At 32.1% G+C, this 13919-nt stretch overlaps 1 protein-coding gene across 2 annotated transcripts in view; it reads right to left on the bottom strand.

Annotated features, from left to right (window-relative positions):
* Positions 1 to 8621: 8621 nt before the first annotated feature.
* The window catches only part of LOC145664270 (WD repeat-containing protein 27-like), a 148530-nt gene continuing 143232 nt past the window's right edge, over positions 8622 to 13919 (bottom strand). The window contains exons 15-17 of one of the 2 annotated variants that reach the window (XM_081730791.1): positions 13442 to 13661; positions 11564 to 11666; positions 8622 to 8886 (exon numbers count right to left, since the gene is read on the bottom strand). In XM_081730791.1, coding sequence (XP_081586917.1) covers positions 8725 to 8886; positions 11564 to 11666; positions 13442 to 13661 — 485 coding nt within the window. In that variant the 3' untranslated portion in view covers positions 8622 to 8724. Of the gene's footprint in view, positions 8887 to 11563; positions 11667 to 13412; positions 13662 to 13919 lie in introns of those variants that run through there. The other variant, XM_081730792.1, reaches the window with a different exon arrangement.

Raw genomic sequence — 13919 nt, 5'->3', positions numbered from 1 at the left:
TATTCTGAGCTAAAATCACTCTTACGAGATAAGTAGATATCGTTCTCTCTAGAAATAAATATAAGACATTTACATTGGTAACTGGTATGAACTTTCATGTTCATTTTTATAATCTGTTATTATATGTACGCCTTATTAAAATTTCTATATGAACTTAACGAACCATAGTTTATCTCTAAAACTTAATTCTAGATACATGTTAAGAATTCCGTGATATGCGTTTTCACTTTTTTAAATTGGAGTTACAATTCTTCATTGTTAAAACTACTTAAAGTATATTCTACAATTCTAAGTGTAATTTTCATCAGAACAAAGTTCTAGGCACAAACAATACGTCAAGTTAACCTTAAACATTCCTTTGTTTGTGAAAAGAAGAAATTACAGTCCTCACCTTCTGACACCCAGTCAAAGTTTATCCAATCTCTTGAGTTAATATTACTTGAGACTACTTACTAATACATGTCATTCCATAGCTTCTGAAGGGATCGTTTGGTTAAATCAAGTGGTATGTTCCCCTCAGTAGAATAGTAAGCTGATAACTGTGTCAGTAATTATTAGATTCTCTCAAATTAGATTAAGCACATGGTAATCCTGTTACTGATAAACTAAGCAATAATATCTAGAACAGATCTAAAACAAAATTGTACGAACTTGCTCCTGCATTTCATGTAGCTATAAGCTCATATCATCATTGAATGTTATATACAAATATATTTCTCATTGTTATGGTGGATAAGAAACGTATAAAGATTATTTTTGTATGATGTACAATTTTGAATTTTTAAAGTGTGTTATGAACGATCAAAAGAAATTATGATGTAAATATTAGCTTCTTAATATTATTTACTTTGGAAGAGGTTTGTGTAAATATTCGTTTTTGTTTTAAGTGTTTGCTTGTGTAATCAGTCAATGTTTTTACATATCTCATCGTTCTGTATATACATTTACATCTAACTTCATACAGTTATAGCTATTACTTTGCATTGATTGATAGGTATTTCTATTGAAACTCCCAAATGTAAAATTTATATAAACGCAGTAAAATTACAGTTGTTTAGTTTAAGCTCTCATTTATATATATATATATATATATATATATATATATATATATATATATATATATATATATATATATATATATATATATATATATATATATACATGTAAAGAATTGAATGTTATGGCATCATAAACAAATCGGAGAATATAAACTAAATAAGGTGATACAAAAAAGAGCCATAGTTTTATTAGGATAAAAGACTATTATAATTATAATAATTTGAAGTATAATTCGTTAAATAATGTGTATTGAAAATACCAATAAAACAGGCAAATATATATATATTTAAAAATTCAAAGTAGACATTTTAAAATAATTTAGTATAGCATTCTTAAGTATGGTTACCGACTAATGTGTATACATTTTATTAGCACATCAAATATATAAATTTTTATTTTAAAAAATCAGTATTGTTTCCAAACTAAAGTCTCATACAAAAAAAGTTGAAGAATACTTTTTACAAAGAAAATAAAATACTTTTTTTTTGTAAATGAGAAAAAAAGGAACATTTTTTTATATATTATACATCAAACGGATTTCGTCGATCACTGTTATTGTATTTCAAAATATTAACCCGGTTTTTCAAACTAGAATTTTGACTATTCTTCAAACCAGTTCTGGAATATATAGTCGGTAGCATAATAGACCAAAGATTCAGACTTATAAAATGGATGAGGCAAGTCGCTCAAGTGTTAAATGTGTGCAACGTGCATAGAATTTAAATAGAAAAGTTTATGAGAAAGATACCTTTTAGTTTGACCAAGAAGGTGATAGAATAATATACAGCAGGATTAACAACAAAACGAACGTAAGATTCAATTGCAAGATGTATCTGTAGCAATCAATCCTAAAATTTTCAAGTCCCATAGGTAGGTAGAACAATATACTACTTTCTTAATTGCATCTCTTATGCACATCCATATCGTCAATCGTAGTATTTCTGATTATCCTTTTAGTAAATATACGTCATTCATGTAATTAACAGGAAGCGTAATTACAATATTTTTTGTAGTAATACAGAGCGACTAGTTTTTATGTCATTGACTGATTGCATTAGCCTCCTTAAGTTTAACGTAAATGTTCACACATTGTGTGATTTTTTTTCTTTCCTGTAAACATTAAATATGTATCTGATTTTTGAAAAGATGTAGACCGGTGTTGGTAGTGTACGTGGAACAAATCACAACTAAGTTAATTGTTGATATCATTGTAAGACAGACAGCTTTATTAAAAATGTTTTCGTAATCTGTGATGATTGGAGAAAGTCATTTGTTTTGTATGTTTGTATGCGTATGTGTTTGTAATTTAATTACTAATGTTCCTGTGTTCTTGTATAAAAGATACATGCTTAATGTTATGTACAAAATCTTATTTTACACTGTTTGACAAATAAACATCACAGGACAGTGTGTCTTTCATTTTTCTTCCTTTATTTCTTTTCCTGTTAAATTAGATATTGTAGTTTTGTCCCAAGACCAAGAAGAACCCAAAAAAATAAGGGCTCTTGCAAACAAGTAAAAAATTGGCTATTCAAAACATTAGTACGGAACATTTATGAATTAGTAATAATAAAGGTGGTGATGAAACGGTTGATTTCCACTTCTTACTACAGATTTTAAGCTCCTAACTACTTTGATGAAGTATTTTTTTCGTATTCACACTTAAGCAAATACAGGTTCAATTAAGCCTATGGTCATGTGTTTCTCTTGATTTTCAAAGGAGACACCATATTGTGAAGAGAGACGAGATAGATAAATTTTTACAAAGATATGTGGAAGTGGATAATTGAAATAGGAAAAAGAATTTATTGACTGATTATTTCTGCTGAAAGTGTGTGAAGTGATTGTGAGCAGTGTCACTGTGTTTCATAACACATTTGATACAAATATTGTGAAAGGGAGGAAAATATACCCTCCCTTTCATAATATGTTCTGTAATAGCAATCCTGAAACAAACAAATGAAAATAACATGTATCAATGTAGGCAACATAAATTTAGAAACATCCATACTGACTAACAAGAATAATGAAATGACCTGTATTCAGTACTATTTGAAAACGTAATGCCTCTCTAAATAACTCAAAAGGTGGATAATTGTGTAAATTCAAATGAATACATTAAAAAACAAATGAAATTGAATATAAATTCCTTTGATGCTGCAGGTAAATAGCTCCAGGCAAATGGTTATCGATCTGAACCCAGATATTCACATGGTCAATATCGTGCAATGCTTGGTTTATGTTGAATTTTGAATCGGATCCCATTGAGTGCCCAAAATGCAACTTTGTGGTGTTTTAGTACACATATGAGACTACAATCTGGACAATTTTGAACAAATTCAAATCTTAATTTGAATTTTTGAAGTGTGGTACCGCCGTACATTCTTAAGGGTTGTATAGACATTCTTAAGCATCCTCTACATACAATTATAAATATGTCATTAAAAACAAGCGTGTTTCCGGACAAGTGGAAAGAAGCCATAGTTTGTCCTATCCCTAAATCTTGTGATGGGAAGGATATACAGAATTTTAGGCCTATATCTATTTTGTCAGCATTTGCCAAGGTGTTTGAGCAAGTAATATTCAAGAGAATAATGCGTAATGTAAAACCCGTCATGTCAGTATATCAGCATGGCTTCTTAAAGCATAGATCAACATGCACTAATTTAGCCATTATTACAGATTTTATTGGAAATGAATTGGATAGAGGGGGTCAAGTGGATGTGATCTATACTGACTTCAAAAGCCTTTGATTTGGCAGACCATGATGTACTGTTGCAAAAACTAACAACTTTTAATTTCTCTATGCAAGCAAAACGTTTTTTCGCACTCTATTTGCAAAATCGTCAACAGGCCGTCACGTACAAAGGATATGTATCTAAAAAATTCACAGCCTTATCTGGAGTTCCTCAGGGTTCAAATCTTGGTCCACTCTTATTTCTATTAGTGATAAATGACCTACCGTCTTATATTCATTATTCTAACACTCTTCTATTCGCCGACGACCTTAAAATATTCTCCAAAATTAATTCGCTTCAAGACTGTGCAAAACTGCAAATAGACTTATGTAATATTAGGAACTGGTGTGACAATAACAAGTTTAAGTTGAACATAAATAAATGCAAAACTCTTTCCTTTACCAGCAAAGAAAATACCATTAAATATGACTATTCTATTAAAGGAACTATTTTAGAGACACCTATTTTAATTAAAGATCTAGGAGTGCTATTTGATCCTAAATTAAGTTTCACTCATCATATTGAAACAATTGTTAATAATTCATACAGAAATCTTGGCTTTGTTATGAGAATAGGTAAGGAGTTTCAAAACGATGCTACGTCAATGAAACCCTACTTTTGTTTTGTGAGGTCGCAATTAGAATATGCGACTCTTTCTTGGTCACCAAAAACACAAAACACATAGATATGATTGAAAGAATACAACCAAAATTCTTGAGATTACTTGCTTATAGAAAAACTGACATGTATCCAAAATACAAGTCGTATTCAGAAATAGTACAAAACTTCAATATGAACACGTTGAAACAACGGGGAGAACATACGGATCTTTTATTTTTACACAAATTACTACATGGTAAAATTGACTGTCCCAATCTTACTTCGAAGATCCAATTGCATGTCCCATCAGGTAAAACCCGCGTAGGAAATAGCAGTACATTTTACTGCAGAAAGGCAAGAACAAATACCCTCGCTAAGTCTCTTATATGGAGAATGAGTGCTTCCTACAATGCAATTGAAAGGATAAAAACTTCTATAGATGTTTTTGGAATGTCGGAGACAGTATACAAGAATATGTGATTATGAAAATATATAAATGTATAACCTTGTTTATATATATATATATAAAAGGGTAAATATATTTGTAAGGAACAACACTGTAACTGGGCCTAGAGCCTGTTGTGTTGAATAAATAAATAAGTGTTACTTTTTATTTTACAGGTTTTTCAACTTGTAGAGCAATCTTTAAGCTTACCAATGGTGTTTGTTCCACGTGCACCAATTTTTACAAAAATCTAAGATCCTCGGGTCCGATTTTGCCATTTCATTGGTTGGTTTCACATGGAATGTCCCATTTATATTTTGCGATATGCATTGATAAATTTTGTGTGAAGACATTGATAAATTTTATGTTAACATAATCTTTATAAATGTTTATATGAGGATATTTTTTAAGTATTGCAACTAAAACGAAACAAGTGAACATTAAAAAAAAAAATTATTTTCTGAATTTAAGTTACTTTTCTGCGTGATTTTCTTGCCGGTTTAAGCATTTGTCATGACGGAAAACAAGCTTTTGTATACCAACTTTATAGAACTCTGCTGCCTGTGACGATAGCCAGTTATTCACGGTCGCTTTCACTTCAGTATTTAAACGCTTGCCGCCCAGGAAGATTTACAGATGGTAGTGGCTAGGCGCAAGGTCTGGGCTATATGGAAGATGATTGAACTCCTCACAGCCAAAAAATTGATCAGAACTTAAGTTTCACGTCACAACCTTAAACAATCCGACCATTTTCGTACTTGACTGCCATTAATTGCATTGTCATCAGCACCACACACCTCGTATATCTAACAATGAATTTTTGAAGCTGTCATGTTTTTTGCTGTTAGGAATTGGATGACTGACGGTACTTCAAAGTCGCGTGGCCTCTCGATTTTCTTAAATGTGAACCTCACTACAAAGCGTACAGGCTGACACCATGAATGCATATGGCATCCGATTATACAAGCGATGCTGGGCGCCTGCGCGTGCGCTCATTCTTAAGAGCATGTGAAATTTCACACGGTATTCACAAACGAACTTTAATTAAAAATGATAATAATACTCGTTTATAATGCACACACACAAACATAGAGATGTTTAGCTACCTGACAACTTATATAAAAGTAAGGTACATTAAAAATCTATTAGACAAATTATCAAATTGTTGTAAGATGCGGTGTGGGGGACAAGGGGACTATTTTATAGGAATTTCCTTAGTCATAAAAAATATTCCTATCGAGCAAGGCAAGACAGAGAAATTATTTGGCCAGGATTTATAGGAAATCAGTATTAAAAATTGGAAATAATTTAAAGTTTTGTTGAAAATCAAGGAAAATATATATAAAAATCAAGGATAGTTAAAACATATTATACTTAAATATTTGGAAATGTACTGCGATCTCCAAAAACTAATAAAATTACATGTTAGGAACTTCACTCGTGGCATTTCATTTCTTGTGTGATATGAATCTTTAACATCACCACGTACATTACCAGGACAATATGAAAAAATAATAAATTCATTTTGATTTAAAAATTGCAAAACGGAAAACATCATTTGGTTAACAGGTTATTCTTGTGTATGTAGTCCAGATAGAAAGAGAAATCAGGATCCAGCATTCTCTTTGAACTCTCGGTAGCTAAATCTGAAATAGAAATCCGTTTGCTAGAAAGTAGAGTTCCGCAAATGGCAACTATATAAACTAAGAGAATGTGGGTCAAGAGGTCTCACTTCCAATATTCATATTGTGCGTGGAGTTGCTGTGTGACGAAGTCCTAATCTTCAAGATTATTTGAAAGCTGAATTCATTATTGACCAACCAGCCACAGCAAGAGGCTTTTAGACAACATACGTAATTTCCACTTGTGATACTTCAAGACGGCTCCATGCACTAAGTCTGGTGTGCTATACAACTACTCTCATTCGAGAGATCCTGGGTTCGTTTATGGACCTTAGCCACTCTGCTTGTGGCAGTTTGGGCCACCAAGACAATGAGGAGTTGACAGCGTTCCATCACAGACGACAGAGGAGGAGGAGCTTGTGAAGAAACCTTCTAATCACTCGAAAGACAGATATAATGGTTAGTGCGCGAAGTGCATAAAACTCCATTCGTGTGTTCATGAAGCTGGGACAGAATCAAGCGGCCAATGTAAGTAATTCTTGCAATGTAAATTTCTGAATTCTAAAGGGTACACTCTGAAAGAAGTTTCTCTCATGAATCACTGCTAAATGACCTATCGAGTGTCTAGCTATTAATGTGTTTTGATTTCAATCGATTTTAATAATTATATTTTAAAACTAACGTGACAATGATTTCATAACTGGCATGTGGGTAACTAAATCGTTAAATCTCCAATCTTGATGTAGTTCTTTGTATAGGGCATTCACATAGCCTAAGCATACAAGTAATGTGAATAAACACTCATAATCACAAACCAAAATAGTGTGTCGAGTATTTCTTAAGATAATCACCCAAAGGTTGAAGAAAGGCACGAATCTAGTTGTAATGAATTACAAAGAAAGAGCTTAGTATTTGTAAAACAGATTTTCCTTTAAGTGTGTATTGTCGGTGACCAAGAGCTCAGTCACTTTGAAAGAAAGATTTATTTACATATCAGGGCAGCATTGCTTGTTGCCTATCTTGAAGGAGATTGATCTTACCCTGCCAAAGTTAAAGTTTATAGTCCGGTCTCTCGCAGACTACCACTACTACTACAAAATTGTAATAGTAATATCTCACTTGTTAATATCATCAGTGTTGCTTTAACAGATATATCAGTAAGATATGAAATACATTTATATCTTGTATGATCAATGGCTCCATTCTTAATATATGTATAGTACTAGGAGGGATTTCCACTTGCTCTAGCATAACCTAAAATTGAACAATTGAAAAATTGCCTATATACAGGATGTCGGAAAAGTCAGTTGGCCCATATACAAAATTCAAGCTTAATTGCAAAATTTTCAACTGTCGACAAAAGAATAACGAGTGCATTGTTTCCAAGGTCACATTACAGAACAGTGTGAACAAACCTTTTGCTCGATTGTAATTATAATACAATGTAACTGTTCTAGATAAACTAACTTGCGCCATCTTCTATTATGTTGAAGAGTTGAGAGCCAGGATAAATTATTTTCATTTGTAAACTAAATAGTAATTATTGCCCTGCCAGTATATTTTGATAGGTCTAAATAAAAGCAGAACCGAAAATATGTGATAGTGTCATTAGCATGTTACTTTTCTACTACAGTAATTGAATAGTTGCCTTCTGTTGTATGCATCTTGACCACTACTGCATGTTTCGTTGCTGATCATACAAATTTCTGAGTTTGAAGTTTGTGATCTAGCCGTACTTGGAAGAAAACTAGGAAAGTTACAATCTTGAACTCTGCGTAATAACTGAACCCACATAACTTATTTTCCTTTCCAAAGTAAATATATGCTCCATATGACATGAAGACTATCGTGGAGTCATTCCATAACTGTTGCATAAGTACTTTGAAGAATGCAAGATTTGATGATATTCCAAAAGAACTTGGAAGGGAAAATCTTCAATACTATTAGGCGAAAGTACCGCGGTCAGTATAGGAATTCTTGGTTAAGCTTGATACGTAATTTATAATTACATACTTTTGACTTACTTGTTAGTAGAATGAAAAACAAATTCAAGTTATAATCTCCCCGAAAGAAAAATACAAATATCTTTCAAATTTTATTTAGAAAAAAATTATCAATATTACATATTTGTACAGGTTTTTCAATATTTAGTTGTAATGCACTAAACAATTATGGGATATTCCTTATAAATGTACAAAAAAAAAAAAAAAAAAAAAAAAAACTACAGAATTTATATTTAAAAAGAAAAATATATTTGATATTACTTTAAGTCTTTTGGTTGGAAGTTTAGCATATAACCATTCAGTGCAGTAGCTGCTAAACACGGTTCGCGTGGATTAAATGAAACATCCATTACAACCTCACTAAATCCACCTAGCTTCTTCAAGTAATCTTCTGAATTTCGAGTATCATACACATATACCTGTTGACAAAATAATCCAATAAACCTTTAAAATTATTATTGTACTATTCAGCACTAGTTAAAATTTTACTTTCTATGATAGAACAATCACCGACAAATATCCTCAATCATTAAACTTCCATTCATTAGAATCGACAAACTATCGAATTCAATCTTGTGGCCTTTATTTTTTAAAAAAAGTAAAGCTACCGAATTCTATCGATTTGATATTTTTCACTTAACCACGTTTATTCACGAAAAGTTATCATCTATTAGCATGAAAGGAAGAGGAAAATAGTCGGATCATGTCCACCCTCTTTTTCCCAAAGCAGAATGTTAGGTACTAGCTTGACATGAGAATACTGATAAAAATCAAATTTTAGCTACAGTGACGAATGTATTTCAGATCCGACTTTTTACATGAAGGCGAGTTATTTACTCCTATTTGTACCACTACAATCATTGTTTAAAAATCAAACATAGAGAAGCATTACAGAATTCTTATCTACAGAAATAATTACTCGAAGTCCGAATCTATACAATTTCACGAATTGTCTATTTACAAACAAAGCATTAATTGTGTGGATTTTATGTACAAATACCCTTAATAAATTGTACGTCTAGCTGCATGTCAAAATGTTTGAAACCTCGATCTTTTTGAAAAGTTATAAGAGAAAGATGTAGTTTAACTTATAAACATTTATGTTTCTTGGTTAAAATACTCATTACAGAAAGAGGACAAAGTATTTTGTTTCTGATTTTTTTGAATTCTGCTAACAATGGGAAACTTGATGGGGAAGATGGGAAGTTCTGCTAACAATATTACGTTAATCCTGCTAATAGTGGAAAGCAATTGAAATCTAATTTCAAACTTCGATGTCGGAAAGAAAGACGTTTTCCGAAGTAATATTATCAAGCACCATATGCTACTACATATTTTTCTGAAGATATGGTATCGTATCCTTTTATATTTTGACGTATCGAGCCTGTCCGTCCGAATATTCTTCGTTTCCACTGAAGTTTGTTCTGTATATAGATAATAATTTTGTGTTTAGATGATAAGTGCATAGTCTTGGCTGATATGAATTTGGCAAAGATAAATATTTCAAAATTTAATTAATTTTCTTGCAATAATGAACTTTGACTACTACATTCATCTCCACTAACTGGCAGTGTAACTCCTGATGCCATTGCCTCCTCCAAAATCACTCCATATCTTAATACCTCAGTTTTACACTCCACTGGCGATGACAGGAAGTCAAAGTAGATTTACAACTTCCACTTACAATTAAAGAAGCAGGATTTTCTTCACAAGTTCCTAATTGTGAACGTGCAGATGGGATCAGTGTTGTAAATCCTTTAGCCTGTCTCAGCGACTCAACAAAATTTGGATTGGCCCAGAGGTACTGTTCTACCTCTTCACAAATCATGTATCTTTGTCAAAATTTTGGGCTGAGGTTAATTGATAAATCTAGGGGTGAGCCATGTGTCTTAATTGTCTTTAATACTACCCCAACCAAGGCAATACCTAACTTAAAATTTGATGATAAAGGACCAGAAAACATCCTACGGACCAAATGCCTAAGCCAAGATTACGTCTTTACTAAAATTGTTCTCTTTTATGTAGATTTAAAATTGCGATGGAAGGACCTAGACAATTGATCTTCTCAAAAATTTATCAACTTGTAACATAGTTTATACAATGTGCATACATGTAACATATTTTCCCATCATTTTGAGCCTCTAGTTGCCCAATATCTACATGCACATTTACCTAAATGGTTTTCAAAATATCACAAATGCAGAATATTTATAAAAGAATTATGAGATTCTAAACGCTTGTCATTTGTCTTGTTTGTTAAACATATGTATTCTTTAAAATTCATTCTTCAGAATGTGAAGAAATTTCTGTTCCCTGAAAAGATGAGGCGGTAGTGTCATCAAGTTTTACCTCCACTTGAATTTAACTTAAACTTGGGCTGGTAGGCTATGGCGAATCCTGTCGAGAAAGCAAGGTACGCTATTTGGTTAATTGAAATTAAACTAGTGATCGCTATACAACGTAATTTTCTTCTCGAGTATGTGAGATTACCACCAACAGATAAAAATATTCGTAAATGACTGAAACAATTTAAAGAATCGAGAGTGTCTTGAAATGAAAGCTACGGAAGGATGGTTTCCTGGTATATTGATTGGTAGAGGAGAACCAATTGCTTGAGCTCCTCGTAGTCCTGACTTCGTGCCTTTGGACTTCTTTTTTTCCTTTGGGAATACGTAAAAGATCTGGTGTATATTCAGAAAATTCAAGATTTAAATTACCTTAAACAGCGAATAACGAACATAATCCTCTCCATGCCATCAGACATGTTGTCACGAACAGGCAGGAGATAAAATATCAGTTGGACATATGTAGGGCCACCAAAGATGCCCATATCGAAATCTACAAGATATTTTTAAAAAATCGATATACCTTGACGGCGCGTTAGGTCCACAATTCAGTATTTCTCATATGGGCTGTATAAGTGCATGAAGCTCCGGATATCTCTTGTGCAGATTCTGTATTCACGATATGAGCTTTAACACAAGTATATTCCTTTACCTTTCATATTTTTAAATTCAAAACATTATGTGCTTATAAGACCAATGATAGAGTTTGCATTTCTCTTTAAAGGAAATTCTAAGGACTCCTCAAACTTACACATTTATCATCACCGCTAGCTGCTATATATCGACCACAAGGGCTCCAGTCCATTCCACTTGTATATGTTCTGTTTGGATGTTTTGTAAATTTCTGTGTGCACCTGAAAGAGTAAGTATATTGAAGATGTTTATAAAATATTTGATATAAGTCTACAATGACTGCTTGTAAAATATTAATACAATCGAACTTGTTAAAGTTAAATCCAATTATTTTACTGAAATGTTACATAATTAGAGATTAAAAATAATATTAACTGTGTGTTCCTCTATCTACAGTTGTTGGATTGGAAGAGTAATTTTAAGTCTTCTTTTGTGATAATATTCACTAACTAGGCACCTTCTTTGTAATTATGTGGAAAGAGTTTATTCAATTTACGTTAAGAAAGTAATACTAGATAAATTATAACAAGTATGTTATTTTTAGATTACTTGACTGAACTAGTGGTGGTTGAAATGCAAAAAGCAAAACCGCAATTTCCGAAATATATGGAATATTTTTCTCGAAATTAAAACAATTTTGTTGGACTTCTGTCATTTCTGTCATCTTTATAATAAATAAATTTAATATATATAAAAAAAGAAAAAATAAAAAGTTTCGTGTATGCAGTTACAAAAAATTGTTGGATATAAAATTAAATCGTAATTAAAAGGTTTAGCGAATGTTAAAATAAAGAGAGAGAGAATATGATACTGCATGATGGGCTTGAAAAATTTAATGACCAATACTTGTGCTGCCATTTCTAGATCATGGCTAAAATATTCACCTATATGCTAAAGAGCTTCCTTGAGTTCTTGGAATACAATACCTACTTTTGCAAGTCGTTTGCTTTACGCTCTGGTTTTATTTCATCATATGGAGACCAGACACTTGTTTCTTTTAGCATATATTCTGTTGCTCGAAATTCTGTTTTCCCTGATCACATAATCGTCCAATTTTACATGCACTTTTAAGGTAATTATTTATTTATGTTAGTTAATATTGTGTCAAACCGTTGAATACGTGAGATACTGGTGAGATAAGTGTATTTGTTTTAACTATTTGCATAGAGTGATTTGTAGTGTTGTATTGAACCAACTACTAACACCATTAACTGTACACTGCAAAGTATACACATATTACACAATGAATATTATGCTTAGTATTGGTTTCTATTTCTCTTGTTCTGAAAAGTACGAAAGCATAAATTGCAATTTTCGAGTGGTTAGTTGAATTGGTGTCTAGCGTTCTGTTGAGCAGCGAGGCTAAATAAGACGGACCTATAGCTTAATATGGGATTCGAATCACATCAGCTTCCGCCGGGAATTGAATCCGAGTCTCTTGCGACGAAGACGCGGACGCTAACAAGGAAGCTCTTGCAATCTTCGAAACTTTGGATTTTTTTTTTCGAAGTTTATATAATTGTTTGATTCAGCGAACACTATTCTATACAAGGACTTATCACACAATTCTAATTAGATTAGATTCAATTAAATTTTATTGCTGTTTGTCGATCATACTATCTACGTATAATGCAAAGAAAATACATAAGCAAGCAAAAACAAAACATGTTCGCTTTGATAAAAAAAAAAGTATTTGATAAAAAAGTCACAATTCGATAGTTGATTAACAATATGCATGAACACTTTCTAGTAGCTACAATATAAACATGAAAATTATGGAATATAAGTAATGTATGGCCTAACCATTGAAAAAATGTAACTTCCTAGGAAAGAGAAGAACATTCAGCATGTGAGCCATAGGTTGAGACAATCCTACTTTCTGATCCAGAATTATAAAGAAAATAAATAGCTAGTGCAATAATTTACATTTTGAGCTTATAGTTCAAAAAGAGTTTAAAACCACTCACCCGAAGCAAAGAAACTTTACTGAACTTACTTTGCTGTCCGTAAATCCCAGAGTTTTACTCCGTCGCAAACAGCAACTGTAAGGAAGAGATCATACATGGAAGGCGCATGAGAGACAAACCGAGAGCCTTCCATCTGGTGAATCTTATGTGGTATACGTGTATGAACATCCTTCATTTCAAGGATGAACTTCTGTACGTTCATATCGTATACAATTACTTTCTTATTGGAACAGCCACACAAAACAAGATCTTGTTTGCAGTTAAGAAAAGTATTTCAGAAGCAAGAAAGGAGACAATTAAAGTTTAAAAAAAAAAAAAAAAAAAAAAAAAAAACTGTTTATAGTTAATCACTGAAAAAATCGATATGTGGAATATGAAAATTATAGTGAGAAATAAAAGTACTTTATCTTTCGCCAAATAAATAAATAAAAAAAAAAGTCATTGGACTTGTGAGATAGACGTCCCATCATTCTTCAACTATCAAAACTGAATGCTTCAGACTGGTAG

Source organism: Thermobia domestica, chromosome 11 (genome assembly GCF_964235325.1).
Source record: "Thermobia domestica chromosome 11, izTheDome1.hap1.1, whole genome shotgun sequence".
In the NCBI taxonomy this organism is placed as follows: Eukaryota; Metazoa; Arthropoda; class Insecta; order Zygentoma; family Lepismatidae; genus Thermobia; species Thermobia domestica.
This window is presented reverse-complemented; position numbering and strand designations above follow the sequence as displayed.